This window comes from Myodes glareolus, chromosome X (genome assembly GCF_982192425.1).
Source record: "Myodes glareolus chromosome X, mMyoGla1.1, whole genome shotgun sequence".
Taxonomy (NCBI): domain Eukaryota; kingdom Metazoa; phylum Chordata; class Mammalia; order Rodentia; family Cricetidae; genus Myodes; species Myodes glareolus.
In genome coordinates, this window is record NC_142053.1 from 137,046,906 (window position 1) to 137,070,635 (window position 23,730).

At 40.8% G+C, this 23,730-nt stretch overlaps 1 protein-coding gene across 1 annotated transcript; it reads left to right on the forward strand.

Annotated features, from left to right (window-relative positions):
* Positions 1-7,913: 7,913 nt before the first annotated feature.
* On the forward strand, positions 7,914-21,888 carry Ddx3x (DEAD-box helicase 3 X-linked). Its single transcript, XM_048461291.2, has 17 exons — positions 7,914-8,073; positions 11,097-11,154; positions 12,277-12,324; positions 13,482-13,614; positions 14,809-14,967; positions 15,046-15,145; positions 15,409-15,544; positions 15,904-15,989; positions 16,272-16,370; positions 16,480-16,640; positions 17,064-17,208; positions 17,496-17,640; positions 17,794-17,975; positions 18,070-18,187; positions 18,543-18,696; positions 18,955-19,094; positions 19,269-21,888. The coding sequence occupies exons 1-17, from the start codon at positions 8,029-8,031 to the stop codon at positions 19,346-19,348; spliced, it is 1,989 nt and encodes a 662-aa protein (XP_048317248.1). The 5' UTR covers positions 7,914-8,028; the 3' UTR covers positions 19,349-21,888.
* Positions 21,889-23,730: the final 1,842 nt, after the last annotated feature.

The following is a 23,730-nucleotide window of genomic DNA, read 5'->3' on the forward strand; positions in this document are numbered from 1 at the left end:
AATAAAGAGGGGAGCTGCATTGGTATGGTGGTCTGCACTGGAATCCAGGTCCCCTGGAGGTCAAGAGCAGCCTCAGTTACATAAGACCTTGTCACGAATGCCACCATAAAATGGACTCAGGAGGCAACTACTTTTACCTCCATACTTCTAATTATCCCTCTGAGCCAGAAGTGGTAGCTCAAGCCTGTAATACTAGCATTTGGGAGATGGAGGGAGCCTATCTCAAGTTTGAGGTCAGTTTGGGCTACATAGTAAGAGCCTGTCTCAAAACAAACAAAACAGAAGAGGGTGGGGTGGAGAAGTAACTAAGTGGTAGGGTCTTTGCCTAGCATGTACAAGGCTCTGGGTTTGATCCTTGGCAGCACACACACACACACACACGCATGTACACACACACACACACACACACACACACACTTCTTCAATTATAGGGATGTTGTACTCCTTAAACTTTACCCCCAACCCACGCTAAAATGAAGTGTGACTGCTCATGAAAGGCCCTGAAGTGTCCAGTTCTGAAATCCCTTGATTACTGCTTAACTAACTTGCCTCCATGCAACAGTCTAGTTCTGCCTTGGGTTTTAGGTTACTTGAGTGCAAAGAATGGCAATAAAGTTTGTTTAAGGCCATCTGTGGAAGTTAAACAACGGATGTATGTCTCTCCCCATGCCCTACATTATGACTGGCCCAGGGTAGGTTCTTGCACTGTCTACCGACCTTTCGACATATGTTAGGCATCTGGGTGTTGAACCTTGCACAGGGAGATGCACGGAGTTCAGCCTCTCTGTGTGTTCATAAAGAATGACCATGCCAGGCAGTGTTACAGTGGAGGTTTTCCCAGTGAGGTTATATGTGTGCTGTCCACATCAACCCATCCTGCTGGGGAAGCCAGTTATGGGGGGATTTCATAGAGCTACCCGAAAACAACCTTTGTCTCTTTTCCTCTATGAGACCTTGAATCCCAACCATTGCTTGTGGTAGAAACTGTTGAAGAATATTTATTTCTATTTCTATTGATGTGCATGTGTGTATTTCTGGACGATTGTATGTTACATGTGTACGCATGTCTGCAGAGGCCAAAAGAGGGTATTCAGTCTCCTAGAGCAGGAGATACAGGTGACTGTGAGTCATCCAGTGTGAGTCTAGGAACCAAAGGGCACCTCTGGAAGAACAGCAAGCACTCTTGACTGTTGAACCATCTTCCCAGTTCCTGGAAACTGCTTTGATTCCAACTCTGTAGATATTCCTAAAACATTGAGTAGCCAAACCAGTTGCTCCCACTCACGTGGCTTGTAAGCCCTAGAACAGGGAACTAATCACTAGTTCTAGGAACTGCAGTTCCTAGGTTCTCCCATCTTCCTCCGGGGATACCTTCAGGTGTGGGTTTCTGGGGTGTGATGCAGATAATATATTTGCTTCAATATAGGCTGTTAACTTAAAATGCCTGTGAAGGTAGGAAAGTGAGTAGGAAAAAGTCTCTGGTTTCAGTCATTTCTGACCCATTTCTGGCTACTGTAGTGGTTTGAATAAGAATGGCTCGCATATCTGAAAGTTTAGTCACCAGAGAGTAGAATTCTTTGAGAGGATTAGAAGGATTAAGAGCTGTGGCCTTGCTGGAGGAAGTGTGTCACTGGGGTGGGCTTTGAGGGTTCAAAAGCTCATGCCAAGCCCAGGGCTGCCTAAGGGTCAAGATGTAGTATTCTCAGCTACCTCTTCAGCAGAATGTCTGCCTGTGTGCTGCCATGTAGTGAGGAGCTACGGGCAGGCTTGCTTTTCGTCCCACCTGGCTCCTGCATAGCTAGCTTAGCCCCGAAAATAACAACACACAAATTGTATTCATTTAAACACTGCCTAGCCCATTATCTCTAGAGAGTTAGTTACTGGCTAACTCTCACATCTTGATTAACCCATTTCTAATAATTTGTGTAGCACCACGAGGTGGTGGCTTACCGGAAAAGATTCAGCAAGTCTGACCTGGTGGCTGGCTCCATAGCGTTTGTCTCATTGCCCTCTTCCCAGCATTCTGTTCTGTGTACTCCGCCTACCTAATTTTCTCTCCTATCAAAGGGCCAAGGCAGTCTCTTTATTAACCAATGAAAATAACACATAGAAAGACACACCGACATCACTGCCATGCTCCCCACCATGAGGATAATGAACGAGAGCTTCCTTTTATAAAAGTTGCTGTGGTCATAGTATCTCTTCACCATAATAAAACATTAAGATAGCTACTGACAGTACACTTGGTAACTTACTCCTTAGTGGAAGTCATTTGGAGCAGGGAAAGGAGGCTCATTTAGCTGCTATAAGCCTGCATGCCCTTCCTTTTCAGAGTGAATGTGTTTGAAGACAAATCTTTGCGTTTCCCCATTTCTTGTATATTTAAAGTAGATTTTATTTATGTGTGCATGTCTGTTTTTGTGCACATGTGTGTTGGTGCTTACAGAGGCCAGAACAGGGGATGGGAATCCCCTGAGGCTGCAGTTACTGGAGGCTGTGAGCAGCCTGAGGTGGGTGCTGGAAATCCAACTTTGATTCTTTGCTAGATAGCACGTGCTTTTAAGCACTAAGCCATTTCTCTAGCACCCCATTTCCTGTGCTTGTGCTACTCCAACGATAGCTTATTAACAAAATACCCCAGGAGTCTGTACTAAGTATTCCTCTGAACCAGGGCTAGTTGAAAAATAAGAAACTGCTGTATATGTGTGTGTGTGTGGGGAGGTTTCCAAGGCAGTACATGTGTTCTACATAAGTAAAACAAAGCCCAGAAACAGGTTAGTTTGTTACCCTCACTGTGTTATATACAATATGGGTAACTCTCAGAATTTACAGCTTTTGAATAGTGGACTCCTATTTGTCTACATTTATGTGAAAAGAAATCTAAAGCAAAACTAAGAATTGTAACATGAATAATAAAAACCCAGAGACAGATATTGGGATTCAACTTGAAGATCAGAAAAGCAAAGCAGCCAAGCCACTAGAGAGCTCTTACCTCTGTTAAATCTTCAGACTGAAAGAGAAAGTGTTCCTGTCTCATCCTGTTTTATATTTCTCTCTAGCACTGGGGTTAAAGGTGTGCCCCACAACTGCCAGGCCTCTATGGCTAACTAGTGAGGCTGCTGGGATTAAAGGTGTGTGCCACCACCGCCTGGCCTGTATGGCTGACTAGGGTGATTGTTTAGCATTCTGATCTTCGGGCAAGCTTTATTAATTAAAATACAAATGAAATATCAATACAAAGATGAAATTTCACTAATGTAATATGTGACCCCTCAAATTTCATAGCAGAAAGGGACCCATCTTAGTTGCTTTTCTACTGCTGTGATAAAACACTAAGGCAACTTATAACAGAAAGCATTTAACTGGGCTTATGCTTTTGGAGGATTAGAGTATACCATGACAAAGCAAAGGCATGGTGGCAGGGATAGCTGAGAGCTTACATCTTGAACCACAAGTAGAAGACACACACACACACATTACATAATTTAATACATTTATTTTTTCCTTGATGTCCTGTTTATTAATTGTTGATCTTAGTGCCTATGCTAGCAGTATTTTGTTCAGAAAGCCTTCTCCTGTGCCAGTGAATCCAAGAATATTCCCCACTAACTATTCTATCAGGTTCAGTGTATATGATGTTTTTAAAAAATTTTTATTAATAAAAAATGATCTGGAGTCAGATATTAGGGTAAAACCTGATAGATTCACAGAGAAAATGAACAGTGACCATTACCCTCCAAGCTTCCCCACTCAAAAGGGCTAACTCAACTCCTTTGGGCTCTCCGTATTTGTCTGTTTATCTATCTCCTTTGAGTCTACCAGAAAACTCTATGATCTACCCTAGTCGGCTGATTATGGGCCTCATCCTCTGAACCAAAGTCCGACTCTATTGGTGGTCTCTGGGTAACAATATAAACAAATCTCCTGCAACAGTGTATCCGGTTTGTGTTGATATTTTTGACCTATTTGTAGTTGAGTTTTGTGAATGGTGGTATCTATCTATCTATTTGGGTTTTTCTACATGCAATCATCCAGTTTGACCAGCGCTATTTGTTGAAAATGCTTTCTTTTTACTGTTGGTCTTTCTGGCTTCTTTATCAAAAATCAGGTGTCCATAAATGTGTGTGGACTTATATCTGGGTCTACAATTTGATTCCATTGATCAGTGTGTCTCTATTTGTGCTAACAACATGCTGTTTTTTTTATTATCAAAGCTTAATATTACAACTTGAAATTGGGGATGGTGATACCTTCAGCACTTCTGTTTAGGGTTGTTTTTAGCTATCCTGGGTTTTTCTATATGAAGTTGAGATTTGTCCTTTCAAGATTTGTGAAGAATTACATTGTGATTTTGATGGGTATTACATTTAATGTTTGTATTTCTTTTGGTAGGATGGCTATTTTTACTATACTAATCCTCCTTCCAACATCTGATATCTTCTCCTGTTTTTTTTCTTCTTCAATATCTCAAAGTTTTTATCATACAAGTCTTTCACTTCCTTAGTGATAGCTATCCCAAGATATTTTGTATTATTTAAGGCTATTGCGAAAGGTGCTGTTTTCCTGATTTTTTTCTCAGCTTATTATTTGTATATATGAAGACTACTGATTTTTGTAAGTTAATTTTGTATGCTGTCACTTTGCTGAAAGTGTTCATTAGCTGCAGGAGTTCTCTGGTAGAATTTTAGAGGCACTTATGTATACTGTACTGCCTAAATTTATGTTAACTTGATACAAACTATAGTCTAGTCATCCAAGAGGAAGAAAACGCCTATAGCCCGGCGATGGTGGCTCAAATACCTTTAGTTCCAGCACTTGGGAGGCAGAGACAAGCAGATCTCAGTGTGTTTGAGGCCAGTCTGGTCTACAAAGGGAGTTTCAGGACAGCCAAGACTGATATACAGAGAAACCTTGTTTCAAAAAAACAAAAGAAAAGAGCTCCATAAGATTGGACTGTGGGTCAGCCTATAGAACATGTGCCTAGTGATTGATGGGGAGGACACAGTCCATTGTGAGTAGTGCCACCCCTTGGCTGGCAGGCCTAGATTCTATAAGAGAGCAGGCTGAACATACCATGAGGAGTAAGTCAGTAAGCAGAACCCCTTAATGACCTCTGTATCAGTTACTGCATCCAGATTCCAGCCCTGTTTGAGTTCCTGTCCTGACTTCCTTTGATGATAAATGGATATGGAAGTGTCAGCCAAATAAACCCTTTCCTACCCAACTTGCTTTTTGGTCATGATGTTTCACTGCAGCAATAGAAACCCTAAGTCATTAAAAGCAGACCCTAAGTCATAATCTTGTCATATCATCTGCAAATAAAGATTCTTTGACTTCTTTCTTTCCAATTTGTATCCCCTTGATTTCCTTTAGTTGTCTTATTGCTCTAGGTATGACTTCAAGAGCTAATACATTGCTTTATTACATCATTTGGTTTGGATATTACAATTAGGTTATGTTTTTTGAAACTGTGTAATAAATTTAATTGTATTATCTATAATTTGCTATTTCAGTATAGTTACAAGGAATGTTTAAAATACATGTTTTAGATGTCTGTTTTTTAAAATGTATTCTACTTTATTTATGGCTTACTTAATATGTCTAATTGAATGCCTGATGTTATGATAGTCCTATTTTTAGTCCTTTTATATTGGGGAGATTAGTCCACACTATAATACAGCATATTACACACATCGCATTCACACCAATGGTATATGTAAAAATCCTTCCTTTTTGTATGTTTTTAAGCACTTGTAGTATATCTCTTTGCAGTGTAAAATGGTTCCTCATTGTGCTTTTTTTTTCTTACAGGCTGAAGAACTTGAGTTCAAGCTTTTTGTTTTTTACACTGTAACAAACATAGTTGTAATAACTCCGACTTTTTACTTCATTATGTTTTAAAACAGTGTTAAGAGCCGGGCAGTGGGTTGCCAATGTCTATAATACTGGCACATGGGAGACAGAAGCAGGCGGAGCTCCTAGTAGGTCAACCCGGTCTACAAAGCAAGTTCCTGGACAACTAAGGCTGTTACCCGAGAAACCGTGTCTCCAAAACCCCCAAAACAAAAACAAAACAAACAAAAAAGTGTTTAAAAAATAGTTACAGCACCACTAAGTAAACCCAATAAACTCATTGGTTTACCAAGAAACAAAGTGTTTGCTGTAAGCATAAAATATTGTCAGTGCAACCTCAACCAGAACAAAAGAAACCTCCCCCAATTGTTACACAAATGAGTATTTTTAAAGCAACAGGGTTTTGTACTCTAGAGGACTCTTAAAGATGAGAAAAAAAAAAGCTGAAAAGCAACTTGCCTGGGGGATTGCTTTATTCCTGTATCTCTTTAGAAGTTCGGTTTCAATTTTAAAAATTGGAAAAGTAGAGGAATTGTGTGTTCTAAATTATGTGATAAGAACTTGTTATTTGAATTCTGGCAGCAGAAGGCCTCTTGGGGGATGGTGGACAGTTCTGTATTTTTTAGCTGAGGGTCAGAAGAGGATAGGTTTTGGGTAACCTGTATGTGTGGCCATTGCCTGAAAGCTGAAGACTTTTTTTGTTGTTTTTGATTTTTTTGTTTTGTTTTTCAAGACAGGGTTTCTCTGTAGCTTTAGGGCCTGTACTGGAACTTGTCCAGTAGAGCAGGCTGGCCTCGAATTCACAGAGAATTCTCTACCTCCTGAGGGTTGGGATTAACACTGTGCACCACCACCGCTGGGCTGATTTGTTGTTTAAGGTCTGTGTTTTTGAAGCTGAGACTAGTGGGTGGTCCGCCTAGAAGAGGGGGGTCACCAGAAGATGCCCCTCTGATGACAAACCCCTTTTTCTTCCTAAACTTGTCCACTGTAGTCTGGGGGAGGGGGGAATCATCCCTCCCAGCTCCTCCAGCAGGCACAGACTGTGGCCAGCCACACACCCTGGACATCCCAGGGTCCTAGGAAAGTTGTTCGAAACCTCCGGGGCCCTTGTTGTGGCAGTAGCCATCGGCAGAGAGTCTGGAGTGCCTCGCGGAAGGACACAGGGCCCTCCAAAGACGCACAGACTAGCGGAGGCTCGGGGTCCGGGGAGGGTCCCAGATTGCCGGCTCTAGATTCGCGTGAGATAGTCTCATTGTTCCTTCATAGCGGGAATGTGTGGGTGGCGTACCCGCTACCTAGGCAACGGCGCTAAGAAGCCTCCAGCCACCCGCACATCCCCTACATTCCCTGCTCAGGCGGGCGGGTCACCAGCCTTCCACCTTTCTCCTTTCCCCAGTCACTTTCCTTTTCTCTCGCGCTTTCCCTCCCCCCCCCACTAGTTTTCTCACCCCTCCCTCTCTTTCCCAGCACTAGTCAAGTCAGTTTCTCTTCTTCACAAAATGGCCACCGCGCTGGACACCCACGGCCACGTGACCCGCCGCCCTCCTCGGTTCCCGGTCCTAATTTTCACTGCCATCCGGAAAAGGTGCACCGGAAAGAGCAAAGGCGCAGCAGGCCAGACAAAGCCCACTACACCATTTTCAAGGCCAGGGACTGAGAGGAAAGGAGGGGTGCTAGAAAGAAAGATGAAAACTAGGTGCACAGGGGGAAGACGCAGTAAATAGGCCTACTTTCAATATTAGGGCCTCATTGCTAGAGGACGGCCGGCGATGATTTCTCGCGAGATCTTGAGTAAACACTAAGCCTAGGGTATCAGCGAAGAACAGGGGGACACAATCCCAGAGAAGCAGAACAGCATTTAACTCGGGGTTCACTAAGCACGAACAAGGAAGGGGTAACTGGACTGACTGAGAAATCTCACGGGAAGAAGACGAGAGACGCGCGGTGGCTATGTAGCTGGGCAGCCATCCTAACGGCAGGGCCAGCCTCCTGGGAGGAGGGCGTCTGTCTTACGTGCTGACGTAGTGACCCTCCGAGTCGGTATATAAGCTCGGTGGCCGCGCGGTGCGCTTCAAAGCCGCAGTTCTCCCGTGAGAGGGTCTGTGCGGTGCAGCCAGCGTTTGCTCAGCGTTTGCTCAGCAGCGGAATATTCCGAATTTTCGGTACTCTTCAGGGATGAGTCATGTGGCAGTGGAAAATGCGCTCGGGCTGGACCAGCAGGTGAGCCGCCGCTGTCCCTGCAGCACTCGCTCCCCGGACCTAGCCTGCCTTGTGGCGCAGCTCTAAGTTCTGCTTTTTCCTTCCCGTTGCCCCGGTGGCTCGGGGCTCCGGGTGGCACTCTTCTAGGGGTTCCGGAGGGACTGGATGGTCGCGGGGAGTGCTAGTGCCGGCTGCCTCTCCAGCCCGGCTCGGCTCGGTTCGGGGTATTGTCCCCGGCCCGAGCACAATGGCGGCTTTTGTGTGCCTGTGTGAGTGTGTGTTTGTGTGCGTGTGTGTGTGTGTGCGTGTGTGCGCGCGCGCGAGTGTGTGTGTGTGAGAGACAGAGACACAGAGAGAGAGAGAAAGAGAGCGAGCGCGCAAGCGAGAGCGAGCGTGCGAGCGCGCGCAGGCAAGTCGAGGGGGAGGGGGCGCGCTCTCGTGGGCGCGCGCAACCTAGTTGATTAGTGGCCCGCAGGGGGTGGGGGGAGGGGACTGCGCGTGGCGGCGCGCTGGCGGAGGTGGGTAGTTTTGTTTGGCCACGGATTTCTAGGGCTTTCGACCTCCACGGCTCCCGTAGCCGCGCTTTTTAACCCCGGGAGTCGGCGGCGGCGCGCAGGTTAGCCGAGGGGCCGCGCGGCGCTGGAATGTGGGAGGGGGCGCCGCGCGGGGGGAGGGGGGCTGGCCTGTGCGCGGGCTAATGGCGGCAGCCTCCTTTGTGTGGCGCAGGCTGGCTGTGCGGCGCGCCCCCCTCCTGGCCTGCCCGCCGGCGTGCTCGGGAGCATTTCAGCCGGGGTTCTTGGCCACCGTTGGCCCGGTGCGTCTCGGCATGGGAGGCCGCTGTTCCCGAGTGGAAAGTTTTGTGACGCAGAAATTTCAGGGCGGATTGGGCGGGGGGAGGAGGGGGAGGAGGGAGGCCGGGGCCGCTGCGTGCGCACTGGCGCCTGGCTCGGTGGTGACGCGAGCCACCCGGCGCGGCCCTTGCTCTCAGCCTTTGGCCAGGAACCGGCCCCGGAGCTCCGAACCCGGCTCCCCGGGCTTTTCCTGGGCGCAAGGGAGGACCCAATTGGCATCATCGAGAGGCAAAATGCCCAGAATATGGCAGCAGTTTTGTTGTTGACTTGTTGCCGCCGTTGAAGTATAATTGGTATAGATGGGCCTAGTGTCTGATTTCTTAATGGAGATTCCCTTTCTAGGTTTAAGAGGCAGAATGTGCGACCTGTGCTCGCCTCCTAGCCTGGGCTAGTGACCCGCTACAGTAAATCTTCGCTGTTGCAACATTGTAGCTTTACTGTTGCATAGATTAAAAAGAAAAAAAGAGCACCGCCTGGTGTCAAGGACAGAGTCTCCCTAGTTTTAACATTTTCCGTCTAAATGATTATATTTCCAAGAGCCTTTGGTAAATTTGTAACGGATTTAACTAAAAATTTAGGGATTCCGGGTCGTTCAAGTTTGTGAAGAGTACCAAGAGTGCATTTGGCAACTTTGTTGCGCATTAGATTAATGTTGCCAAATGATACGTTAAATCTTAACTTCTGTAACATTTGACAACATTTTTGCTAATAGAAATGAGGCTACAGTTGCTTTCAGTTTTCAGTGACTACAGTAATAGTTCGCCAGTGTCACTAAACTTTAAGCACAAATTTATGAACTAAATATACTAAAAATGTAGTAGTTCAATCTTTCCTGGCTTTTTTTTTTTTTTAGAAGGGGTTTCTTTTCATTTGCGGTTTAATAGTTAGGTAAATTGACAATAGGGTTCAGAAGGTAAAGACGCCTGCCGGATGACCTCAGTTTGATGTCCGGGACCCAGCATAGGCAGGATCTCTTGAGTTCAAGACCAGCCTGGTCTATCTATAGGAGTTCGAAGTTAGCCGAAGCGACAGAGTGAGATGTCTACCCCACTCCAGAACTCTAGCAGGCATACACATATCAAAGTATGCAATTAAAATTTTAAAAACTTTTTAAAAAGCCCATGAAGATAGCATGTAGCATTTTTGTAGAATCTTGAAGCTTTTGAGTTACCAATATAAACAGACGGGTAGACTTGGAAGGTTGAAGCCAGTTAAATTTTCTTTAGTAAGAACATCAAAACCTACCGATGACTAGTTCTGTGAGCTTATATAGTTAAATGGGAGAATAGGAATTATTTCAGTTTTGCTCTAACATAGAGTTTAGTGGTGAGCGCATTACCAAAATTTTGCTTTATGTAGTGCTATCCCAATTTAATATATTTGCGAATAAAGGAACTAAAGAATAGTTTGGAAATTTTTCTTTATGTGCTTTTTTAGGTTTAAAGTAACACCAAATAGAAAGTTGGTGGCATTTAGAAACATAAAAAATGACGAAAATCTTACACCCATTTAACCTGTGGGTTTTTTTTTTTTTTGGTTTTGTAAAGACAGGGTCTGATGTAGCCCAGGCTAGCCTGGGAGTCCTATATTGTTGAGAATGGCTTTGAAGTCCTGATCCACCTGCCTCTACTTCTGTTACTGGGACTACGGACATGAACCATCACAGTTGGTTTATGTAGTACTAGGCATTAAAACTCAGGGCTTCATACATCAACATGGGCTAGCACTCTACCACCTGAGCACCTATTTAATATTTTAAAACCGTTTTGTTTGGCTACCTGACCTCAAACTTTTTAAAAAAAGATTTGTTTTTATTTTTTGTATGTCTGCCTGTATGTATGTTGTACCAGGGTGTCCTTGGTGGCCAGAAGAAAGCAGTGGATCTCCTTGAACTGCAGTTGTTGAGTTCTTAATGACCCTGTTTTAGCCACTTGAATACTGGGGTTACAAGTGCAAATGCAGCCATGCCCTGGCCAAATTTTTGAGATTCAGCATAACTAAGTTTTATTAAATGAGGAGCTTTTACTATGGGAAGATGTGCTTTTGGGGTCACATGTTAAATTTTCTTAATAGCTGTGGACTCCATGGGGCAACTTTGAGTGTGGGACTAGAAAACGGAGTAGAAGGCACAGTTAGCTCCTTTAGTGTATTTCATTCAACACAAAGACTAAAAACAATCTGGTTTTCTTCTAGTTTGCTGGCCTAGACCTGAACTCCTCAGATAATCAGACTGGAGGAAGTACAGCAAGCAGTAAGTAAAACATTTTATGGACATATTGAATATCAGCACTAGATAACTTAATAATTCCTTGAATGTTAAAATTTAGTGAACACTGTTAGAATGTGCTTTCACTGGATGGAAGTTACAAAGTATGTAGGTTATAAGCTATAAGATGGAGGTCAGTGATCAAGTCCTTCCTTGAATAGCATGCAAGGTCCTGTCTTCCATCTGTGTCATTGCCAAAAAGAATCTTTTTAGTTGGTATGGGGAACATTTTATGCATGTATGTACAGGGGTGCCCTGTTGGTGTTTAGATGTATATAATATGTACCGTTTTTCTTGAGTCTAGTACTTTTAGTTTAAGTATTGAAGTAGATTTCTGTGATTTTTCTCCGATTTCTGTGGTTGTTTTCAGTTTAGGTTTCTTCTCACCTAGAAAAATACTGTTTTTTATTTTTCTCTGTATGATACCCCTGGCTGTCCTCGAACTTGCTTGGCAGAGCAGGCAGCCTCGAACTCACTGAGATGATCTACCTGCCTCTGCCTCTCAAGTGATGGGATTAAAGGCGAGTGCTACCACTGCCTGGCACGTAAATGTATTATTAAGCAATTGCGCAAGTTTACATACCTACATGTTTTAAATTTCATGGGCTTTTCTTTCTTTTGGGGGGGGGGCAGGTTTAGAATCTTTTTGATTATCATCTAACAGATCTTTCAACTGTTTAATCCAGAAGTACAAAGAAAATTAGGCTAAAAGCTACTAGTAGTCAGTTAACTATTAGGGGTCCCTCTCATTCGTTTTGATACAGGGTCTCTACAAAGCCATGACTATTCTGGTATTCACCATGTAGACACACTAGCCTCATTCAGAGATCCACTTGCCTCTGTTGGGATTAAATGTGTGCACCACCACACCCAGTCTAACTACTAGGTTTAAAGTGACTTTTTTCCTTCTGAAGACAAAGTTTATGTAGTTAGAGTGGCCTTAAACTAGAGATGATCTTCCTGCCCTCCCTTAGCTAGCATTACAGGCATATTCCTGATTTAAAATCAGATCTTGCTTACCAACTCTTTAAATTTGTTAATAGGGATTTGATGAAAAGCTTTGCTGTGAAGGTATTTGACATTTTTATTAATTTTATGTTCTTACAGAAGGACGCTATATCCCTCCTCATTTAAGGAACAGAGAAGCTACTAAAGGTGAGTCCTTAACACCAGTTTGGTAAATCTAATTCTTGATTCATTTAGAAATTGGTCTAAACCTAGGGAAAACAAAACAACTTGTGAGGCCTATAAATTTCTATCAGGATATTGATTTAAAATACTGGGACTTACTAACTTTGAGAAACCTTAACTGATGTTACACCATGGAAAATTTGTCTTCGGTGTCATGGTTTTTGTATAATTTGTTAGTTTCTTAATCTGTTATAACTAGTTACATATTGATTTTAATTTGAAAAAATAAGGTGAATGCCATGCTGTATAATACAAACTACACGGAAATAGTAAGTTGCTATTGTCTTAGCATATGACAATGAAGATGGACTTACGACAAGATAAGTTAAACTATCAGGCCCACTTTAATGTCTGCTGTGAAATGAACAAGAACTCTTTATTGTAGAAAGAAAAGAAGCGATTTTGAATTTTACAACTGGAAGAGATCTGCAGAAGCAATTAAATTCTTGATTGTTAGTGAAAGCACATGACTCAGTAATGGTAGAGACTGAAGCACAGGAGGAAAGTAACTCATAAATGCTGACTAATAAGTCATTGAAACTAGTCAACCCTACTTATCTTAAATCTGCCTGTCTTTGGGGATCCCCACTTAAATATTTACATTTGACTTTATGGGAGCGTATGGGGGAGAGTGTGTTTTGAGTATTGATATTGTTAAACTTGTAAATAAAGCACTAAAATAATACCATTGTAGTGTGATTCATGTGTACAAAGCATTGTTCTTACACTTTTGCTATTGGAACTGAAAAATAAAGCAAATAATCTGACAATGCTAATTGAAAACTATGGTGGCTGTTTCTTTGTAAATTCATTCACACCTGTAAAATGAATGGAAGTTAATACATTATATGATAGAAGACAGCACCATAGTCATCTTGGTGCAAGCAAAATATTCCTAGCCCGACAGATTGCATGATCTGCGATACAGTACTTTATAGTGGAGAGAATCGGAGACTTTAGGTACAATTGATCTTAGTTACTTTCTGGTGCCGCCACTAAAATGTTTACATTGGTGTTTGATACCAGAAAAATATGAATCTTTAGGCTTCAAATTCAGAAAACTTGAGTCTTTGTTAATTGGATTCTTTTGAGTTTGTGGTGGGTTTGTTTTTTATTTTTAGGATTCTACGACAAAGACAGTTCAGGGTGGAGTTCTAGTAAAGATAAAGATGCATACAGCAGCTTTGGATCCCGGGGTGATTCAAGAGGGAAGTCCAGTTTCTTCAGTGATCGTGGAAGTGGATCAAGGGGAAGGTGAGTGAAATCACTTTATATGTATATACTAGTCATGTAGGAATTTATCATTTATATGGTATCTTTACCCTGACTGTCAGGGTAAAGGTGGATATTGGGCATTTTGTCTATTTACTACATTTTCTTAGCTGCAAGATTAAATATATTACATAGATAAAAAAAAGTACAAGTCCAAAAGTGAAGTCAGTTTTTTCATTTCTCTAGTTTTATATTACCTATTTAAAAAGTAATTTCCTAGTGAATAGTTTTTTTTTTTAAAAAAAAAACCTTATATTTTTGATTATACAAGTATGGTGAACTGACCCCATGTGTCTAATAATAGCTGTGGTTAGTCTCCTGTATCCAGATTTTTGGCAGACAGGTTTAAAACTAAACATTTTTTTTCAGGCAAGGATTTTTACTTAAACTGTCCCACATGAATTATCTCAAGTGGCGTCATAGCATAACCCGAGCAATTGGTGTTTGAGGTGCTCTTCCTTTATTTATAAATCTTTACTACAAAATATGTTTGACACTTTTATGGCAAGGGCTATATGCCAATTTTTTTTTTCTTGAGACAGGGTTTTACTGTAACTTTGGAGGCTGTCCTGGAACTAGCTCTTGTAGACCAGGCTAGCTTCCAACTCAGACCACCGTCTTGCCTCTTCTTCCTGAGTGCTGGGATTGAAGGCGTGTACCACCACTGCCCGGCTCACCAATTAAACATTTTTAATTAATTATTTTCCCCCAAGATACCAGAGTTTCTCTGTGTAGCCCCTGCTATCCTGGAACTCACTCTGTGGATGCGGCTGGTCTTGAACTCACAGAGATCCTCCTGCCTCCTGGGATTAAAGGCATGTAATATCATTAGAGTCTTAAGTCATTCATTCCTTTTTGTTTTTACATCCTGAACAGTTTCCTCTCCAGTTCTTCCCCCCCCCCCGCATCCCACTCTTTCCTTTCTTTTCAGAAAGGGGCAGTAAAACCTTAATTCCTAATGATAGAATTTATGAGGCAAGATTGGGCTTCATGCCTCTAAGAATAAGGAAGATACTGATTTTTAAAAATGATAGAATCTGGTTCATCAATAAGACTAAGACAATTGAACTGTTGACATCTTATAGTTAATCAATTCCTCTATATGAGAAAGTTTTCTGTAGTAGTAATATGATCTGATAATGGTTACGATTCTAATCTATTACTTTTGGTGCTCAGGTTTGATGATCGCGGACGGGGAGACTATGATAGCATTGGCAGCCGTGGAGACAGAAGTGGCTTTGGCAAATTTGAAAGAGGTGGAAACAGTCGCTGGTGTGACAAATCAGATGAAGATGACTGGTCAAAACCACTCCCGCCCAGTGAACGCTTGGAACAGTAAGATTTTGAAGTATGCAATTTTGATGAAGTCTTTCTCACTGGTATTGCATGTAAATTTACCAATCTTTATTTTAGGGAACTCTTTTCTGGAGGCAATACTGGGATTAACTTTGAGAAATACGATGACATTCCAGTCGAAGCAACAGGCAACAACTGTCCTCCACATATTGAAAGTGTAAGTACTTACTCTAACTCAGAGTTAACTACAGAGAAACATAACTAGCTATACATTAGAGTTTGTATAAAGAGAAACATTAGTTGAATTTAGTTACCATTGTCCTTAATTCAGTACCTGAAATAGGAAATGTGTCAAATATAAAAGCCCAACTTAAGTAATTGTAAGTTAAACTTGCTGTTTGTTTTCATTTTTATTAGTATAAAACCGGGTGCCTTCAGATAACATTTCTACTTATTTCATGCCATTGAATTTCTTTACAGTTCAGTGATGTTGAGATGGGAGAAATTATTATGGGAAACATTGAGCTTACTCGTTATACTCGTCCAACTCCAGTTCAGAAGCATGCTATTCCTATTATCAAGGAGAAGAGAGACTTGATGGCTTGTGCCCAAACGGGTAAGTTCACTGGATAGGAGTAAATGTCACATTTTTTTTCTAGTAAAGAAACAGACAATAGGTATTTGTGGGTTTGTGTGCCATACTCAATTCTATTGTTTGTAGTGTCAAAGAAGTCATAGGTGATAATATAAATTGTTAATAACTGTATTCTTTCTGTAAATCCTTTTTTTTAAAAAGTTTAGTTTGTTCCTAAATTTGCTGAGTCTTGTTTTTTAGTCAGCTAAAGAGGTTATATGAAATTTTTGGGAAGTTTGGTCATAAAGTGAAACTACTAATTAGCTCCCAATGTTGATTCAGAAGTAATAAGCAGGGGTTTAGTTTCATTGTGGTCAACTGATTATGCTTTCTCTTCCCAGGCTCTGGAAAAACTGCAGCGTTTCTTTTACCCATCTTGAGTCAGATTTATGCCGATGGTCCAGGAGAGGCTCTGAGGGCCATGAAGGTAATTCCCTGGTGCTGGGAATGGGGCCTAGGAAGTGCTATGTCCTTGAACTGTGTATATACAATTAATTAACAATGTTTCTTTATAAACATGGAGTTACTGTGAAACTTGTAGGATGCTATTGAGAGCCTTCCAAATGGTGCTTAAGACTAGTCTAATGAAGTTTTATGGTATAGTATATACATTACAAAAGAAAATGAACTTTTAAAGGGGTAATTTAAATTTTTATAGATTAATTATGTGATAAATTGATAAGCAGATTAACAAACTTCTATTTCTTAGGAGAATGGACGATATGGGCGTCGCAAACAGTACCCAATCTCCTTGGTACTGGCACCAACGAGAGAATTGGCAGTGCAGATCTATGAGGAAGCCAGAAAAGTAAATATGCATTTTAGTGATTCATAGCTTTCCCATTGATTCTAATAAAATATTTTATGGCCATGTAAAAATCTTGACATTGAATTTGATGGAGCTTCTTTGTTTATAGTTCTCATACCGATCTAGAGTTCGTCCTTGTGTGGTTTATGGTGGTGCTGAAATTGGTCAACAAATTCGAGACTTAGAACGTGGATGCCACTTGTTAGTAGCTACTCCAGGACGTCTAGTGGACATGATGGAGAGGGGAAAGATTGGACTAGACTTCTGCAAGTATGTATTTGTTAGCATTGTCTAACTATATAAAGATTGAGAAGTGGTTTACAGAAAGTTCATCATAATTCCAGTGTTGAAAAGTCAGCTAACGTTTTAGTAGAGGCTGATAAAAAGTTCCAAAGCCAAAGTGGGGGCCAGCAAGGTGGTCAGCGGGTGCTTGCTGCCAAACCTGGTGAACAACTTGGTAGAGGAAAAATTTATTCCTGCAGTGCCATATATATGTGTGTATATGTACACAAAATAAAAGTAAATGATTCAAGCTATTAGCAAGAATCATATGTTTGCTACATAACTGTATTCAGTGCAGTTGTTAAATATCAACTATGTTGATTATATCATTTAAGTTAACTAGCATGTAGCAGATAAAGCTATACGTTACTTTGATTTCTTTTCAAAATCTTAATTTTTTTTTCATGACAGATACTTGGTGTTAGATGAAGCTGACCGGATGTTAGATATGGGGTTTGAACCTCAGATACGTAGAATAGTTGAACAAGATACTATGCCTCCAAAAGGTGTCCGCCACACTATGATGTTTAGTGCTACTTTTCCTAAGGAGATACAGGTACTATTTATTATACAATGATTTTCCTTATTTCAGTAGATTTTTCAGTATTTTGTTACTTGTCACCACACTTGACCAAAAATAGAGGTTTATTGGGGGGAGGGGATAGAGTTGGGGAGGGCTTGCAAAATGGCCCAGTGAGTAAAGTTGTTTGCTACCTGAATTCAGTATCTATAAACCACATGGTGAAAAAGAATCAATTCCTTTGAGCTGTCCTCTTTCGACAGGAACATTTATATATACATGTAATAAAACTGCAAAATTAAAGAATGGCTTTTTTCCTTTAGATGCTGGCCCGTGATTTCTTGGATGAATACATTTTTCTGGCTGTAGGAAGAGTTGGGTCTACTTCAGAGAACATCACACAAAAAGTGGTTTGGGTGGAGGAAATGGACAAACGGTCATTTCTGCTTGACCTCCTAAATGCAACAGGTAAACTAGTTCTACCTCTGGACTTATGTAACAAGAATCCCTTTGTATATATCATCATTATTTTTCCTCCCCCATTCAAAACTGTCAGTTGTCCATTTTGATTGTCTTAGTATAAGTTACTAATAGTGATAAACACTTTATTTTCAAATTCAGGCAAGGATTCTCTGACTCTAGTATTTGTGGAGACCAAAAAGGGTGCAGATTCTCTGGAGGATTTCTTATATCATGAAGGATATGCCTGTACCAGTATCCATGGAGACCGTTCTCAGAGAGATAGAGAAGAGGCCCTTCACCAGTTCCGCTCAGGAAAAAGCCCAATTCTAGTGGCTACAGCAGTATGTATAATGCTCTGTGTATTTTTTATTCTCAAGCTTATTGTGTCCAAATACTTGTTTTAGTGAGCCATTTATAACAAAAGATATATTTCAGGTAGCAGCAAGAGGACTGGATATTTCAAATGTGAAACATGTTATTAATTTTGACCTGCCTAGTGATATTGAAGAATATGTACATCGCATAGGTCGTACAGGGCGTGTAGGAAACCTTGGTAAGTGTGGTTGCCAGCTATCTTGATTGTTATTATTCATTGTGATAATGCACAGGAAAAACTGTTATAGTTTTTTTATTTTTATTTTTTGTTTGAAACAGGGACTCTGTAAACTGGGCTGGTTTTGAACTCAACAGAAATCTCCCTACCTCTCTGCCTTCAGAGTGCTGAATTAAAGGTGGTTCATAACCACACATGCCCACCTAGAACTTTATAATGTCTTAAATATTCTTAATTTCAAACAATGCACTCAGTATATTGGTTAAATAGCTCATATTTTTTTATTTTTGATAAGAAAAGTAAAAATGGTAAGCTACCTTTCTGGAATATATTTTTTCTTTTGTAACTGTTTTAGGTCTTGCCACCTCGTTCTTTAATGAAAGGAACATAAATATTACTAAGGATTTATTGGATCTTCTTGTTGAGGCAAAACAAGAAGTGCCATCTTGGTTAGAAAACATGGCTTTTGAACACCACTACAAGGGTAGCAGTCGTGGACGCTCTAAGAGGTAAGGTTTTTTCCTTTTTTTTTTTCTTTTTGGTGTGTGTCGTATACATGATGCATGAGGTATGCTTATATTTCCCAGTATTATTTTAAAATACATGTCATCCCATCAATGCTTACACTTTTGAAAGCACTTGGGGAAAAGTATGACTTAGATGGGGAATTTGGATGAGAAAGTTAGAAATTGATTATTAGGAAGTTTGATATAGGAGTGGGTTTAATGCCTGTCTTCCAACATCAATCTTTACCCTGCCCCTTGCAGCAGTCGATTTAGTGGAGGCTTTGGTGCCAGAGACTATCGACAAAGTAGTGGTGCCAGCAGTTCCAGCTTCAGCAGCAGCCGCGCAAGCAGCAGTCGCAGTGGTGGTGGTGGACATGGCAGCAGCAGAGGATTTGGTGGAGGTAATATTTGTTTTAAATTCTTATAATTTTTGAAAAGTATATCTGAAACACAATTAAGATCATTCAGGGAAATTCATCACTTAGATTGCTTTTCATAATTTCTGAAGGAAACGATTGTTGCTAACAATAGATGACTTAACTAATTTCTTTTTTTCTTTTTAAATCTCTCACTAGGTGGCTATGGAGGCTTTTACAACAGTGATGGATATGGAGGAAATTATAACTCCCAGGGGGTTGACTGGTGGGGTAACTGAGCCTGCCTTGCAGTAGGTCACCCTGCCAAACAAGCTAATATGGAAACCACATGTAACTTAGCCAGACTATACCTTGTGTAGCTTCAAGAACTCGCAGTACATTACCAGCTGTGATTCTCCACTGAAATTTTTTTTTTAAGGGAGCTCAAGGTCACAAGTAAAGATGAAAGGAACAATCAGCAGCCCTGTTCGAAGGTGGTTTGAAGACTTCATTGCTGTAGTTTGGATTAACTCCCCTCCCGCCTACCCCTGTCCCAAACTGCATTTATAATTTTGTGACTGAGGATCATTTGTTTGTTAATGTACTGTGCCTTTAACTTTAGACAACTTTTTATTTTGATGTCCTGTTGGCTCAGTAATGCTCAAGATACCAATTGTTTTTTGACAAAATAAATTTACTGAACTTGGGCTAAAATCAAACCTTGGCACACAGGTGTGATACAACTTAACAGGAATCATCGATTCATCCATAAATAATCTAAGGGAAAACTTAAGTGGTAGCCTGCATTAGGCTTTTTGATACTTGCAGATTGGGGGAAAACAAACAACAAACGTCTTGAAGCATATTAATGGAATTAGTTTCTAATGTGGCAAACTGTATTAAGTTAAAGTTCTGATTTGCTCACTCTATCCTGGATAGGTATTTAGAACCTGATAATAGTCTTTAAACAAGCCATTCCAGTCATGATGAGGTGATGTATGAATACATGCATACATTCAAAGCACTGTTCTCAAAGTTAATGCAAGTAAATACAGCAATTCCTCTTTCAATGTTTAGGCAGATCGTTAACTATGAGCTAGCCAAATGTGGGCATGTTATTACAGGGAAAGTTTAAAGGTCTGATAACTTGAAATAGGTTTTTAGGAGAATTCATCTACTTAGACTTTTTAAATGCCTGCCATAAAAGAAATTGAAATGGTAGAATGGCTGACCACAGCAATGACCAGCCCTCATTTAGGGCTCCGGATGATTTTTGGTCTAATAACGCATGCTAGTGTTGATGTTTTTTGGTCAAGATGGGATGAACAGGAAGAATTATGCAGCAGGCTTTATTTTAAATGCCGATTCACATTACTCTGTTCAAGCTGCGTTGAGATGTTAAACTGGCTTACTATAGACTTTGTAAAAAATGGCTCCAGAAGAGTAACAAACTGAAATCTGAGATCACACAGGTTGGAAATATGTACATAACTGCACAAGGTGTCAATTCTGCTCTACAGTGCAGTTTAGTCAGTTTTAGTTGCATAGGTTTCCATTGTATTTATAGTCTGTTTATGCTAAATCTGGCCAAAGATGAGCATTGTCCACCACTAAAATGCCTATGCCACTTGGAATTCTGGGCTAATTTTGTGACCAGAATGCAGTGATCAAAACGCTCAATCTTTTTACAGTGGCATAGGAAGACGGCAAAAATTTCCTAAAGTGCAATAGATTTTCAAGTGTATTGTGCCTTGTTCTAAAACTTTTATTAAGTAGGTGCACTTGACAGTATTGAGGTCATTTGTTATGGTGCTATTTCAATTAGTCTAGGTTTAGGCCCTTGTACATTTTGCCCATAACTTTTTACAAAGTACTTCTTTTATTGCACATTCAGAGAATTTTATATATATGTCTTGTGTGCGTGTCCTTAAACTTCCAATCTTATTTTGTCTCTTGGAGATTGTTGAACGCAGCTTGTCTAGGAAAGGGATGGGACTAGATTCTAAAATTTATTTGGGACCATGGGAATGATAGTTGGGAAGAAAACTTTGCACACGACAGATTTCTAGATACTTTTTGCTGCTAGTTTTATGTAATATTTATTGAACATTTTGACAAATATTTATTTTTGTAAGCCTAAAAGTGATTCTTTGAAAGTTTAAAGAAACTTGACCAAAAGACAGTACAAAAACACTGGCACTTGAATGTTGAATGTCACCGTATGCGTGAAATTATATATTTCGGGGTAGTGTGAGCTTTTAATGTTAAGTCATAATAACTCTTAAGTCAAATTAAGCAGACCCGGCATTGGCGGTGTAGCCATAACTTTCTGATGTTAGTAAAAACAAAATTGGCGACTTGAAATTAAATCATGCCAAGGTTTTGATACACTTGTCTTAAGATATTAATGAAACACTTCAAAACACTGATACAAAGTGTCCAGATTCTCAGATGTTTGTTGTGTGAGTTTTGTTTAGTTGTATTTTTTTTTCAGTGAATGTCTGGCACATTGCAATCCTCAAACATGTGGTTATCTTTGTTGTATTGGCATATTCAGTGACTTGTACATTCAGCAATAGCATTTGAGCAAGTTATATCAGCAAGCAATATTTTCAGTTACGTTTCAAAAATGAGTTTAAACTTGCTGAATGTAAAGATTGACCCTCAAGTCACTGTAGCTTTAGTAGTTGCTTATTGTATTAGTTTAGATGCTAGCACTGCATGTGCTGTGCATATTCTGGTTTTATTAAAATAAAAAGTTGAACTGCACAGTCTCCTTTGTTGTTGTCAATTGTGGTTTACTTTTAGAGGTGAAAATAAAGTTGTGCTCTTGCCTGAATTGTAATGTGTTATTTGATTGTCCATTCTTTAAAATTTCTCTTGCAGACAAAACTGCCCCATGTATTTGATAAAGCAATGTTGGAATATTGTGCACATGGGATTGTGTGTGACAGAGATAAAAGTTGAAAGGGATGCATGTGTTAGTGTAGTTTGGGCTATCCAACATCTTTTTTTTTTTTTAAAGACAGGGTTTCTCAGTATAGCCCTGGATTCTGCCTCTAATGCTGCGATTAAAGGCAAGTGCCACCACCAATGGTGCTGTTAAGCATTTTATTTTGTTTTTTTGAGACAGAATTTCATTGTGTACCTTTGGCTGTCCTAGAACTAGCTCTGTATACCAGGCTGGCCTCAAACTCACAGATGCCCTCTGAAGGTAGCTGAGCAGTGGAAGGATGAGTCAGGTAAAAGTCAGGTGTATTACTCTAACAAATGGGTAAATCTCTACTTGGCAAGATTACCATTGTTACAGGCTATTAATGTTAGTGCAGGTTTTGTGAGTCAACTTCGAAGTTGAACCATATTTTCTTGGTCAAAATGCTTTTAAGTGCCTGTACTGTAGAGGTTAATTTTTGGCCCCAAATCCAGTTTCTAGTACACAGAATTTTGCCACTATTTTTTTTTTTAAACTGGGTGTTGTGCATCCCTTCGTTCCCACCACTTTTGTAGGCAGGCAGGTTACTGTTTTCAAATAACTCAAGACTTAAAGGTAGTGAACCTAAGCCAGTTTTGATCCGGGTAAATAGAAAAGAATATGAATTTGCCGTATTTTGGATTGAAAGGTGGTATAGTGTGAGAAAACTGAAGTTGAAAAAAGGGCTGTTAAATGTGAATTTTGAGAATTATCTTTCTAGTGTTTTTTTTTTTTCTTTTTCCCCCTCCCTTTGAGGCAGGTTTTTTCTGTGTGTCCCTGCCTTAAGTGCTGGAATTAAAGACTACCACTCACCACAGGGCATTTTTAGCTTTTTTTTTATTATTACTTTATAAATAATACCATTCAAAATTTGCACTTCAACTCCCCCACTCCCCCTCCTCCCATCCTGGGAGAGGGCAGGATACCCTGCCCCTTCCATACAGGCCTTGGAAGGTGTACACCCAAACAGACTAGGATCCCAAAATTGCAGTAAAAACAAATTCCAGTGCCATTATTGGCTTCTCAGTCAGCCAAATTCAGAGTCTGGTCTGATCACATGCTTGTTGGGCGGTTATGGGAGCAGGGAAGAAGATAATCTTAATTAAGGGAGTCATTTTAGGGTTGGCAAGAGACTTGGCTCTAGAGGGGTTACCAGGTGTCCAAGGGGATGTCCCCAGCTAGGTCATTGGACAGCAGAGGAGAGGGTGCCTGAACTGGCCTTGTCCCATAGTCACACTGATGACTATCTTGAATACCACCATAGAACCTTCATCTGGCAGTGAATGGAGATAGAGACAGAGACCCACATCGGAGCAACTGAACTGAGCTCCCAAGGTCCAGTTGAAGAGCAGGAGGGAGAATATGAGCAAGGAAGTCAGGACCATGAGGAGTTGGTTCACCCACTGAGACAGTGTGCCTGAGCTAATGGGAGCTTACCTAAGCCAGCCTCTCTATTTTTGTGTGCACTGGTGTTTTGCTTGTATGAGGGGGTCAGTCAGATCTTTGAGTTCCAGATGTTTGTGAGCTGCCATGTGGGTACTGAGAATTGAACCCTGGTCTAGTGCTCTTACCCACTGAGATGTTCAGCTCTAGGGCATCAGCAGCTTTTTGGGTGCTTTTAATTAACAGGTGTGCAAGCACCATGTTAAGTTTTTATTAAAATATTTACTGGTTTACTTTTCAACAGTCTGTTCTGACATGGTTTCAAAA

Excerpts from the sequence above, each read along its gene's own strand:
- Ddx3x (XM_048461291.2), top strand. The coding sequence starts at position 8,029 with ATGAGTCATGTGGCAGTGGAAAATGCGCTCGGGCTGGACCAGCAG. Across the intron at positions 13,615-14,808 it reads GGAAGTGGATCAAGGGGAAG|GTTTGATGATCGCGGACGGG; the intron begins GTGAGTGAAATC and ends TTTGGTGCTCAG. Across the intron at positions 16,371-16,479 it reads TCTATGAGGAAGCCAGAAAA|TTCTCATACCGATCTAGAGT; the intron begins GTAAATATGCAT and ends CTTTGTTTATAG.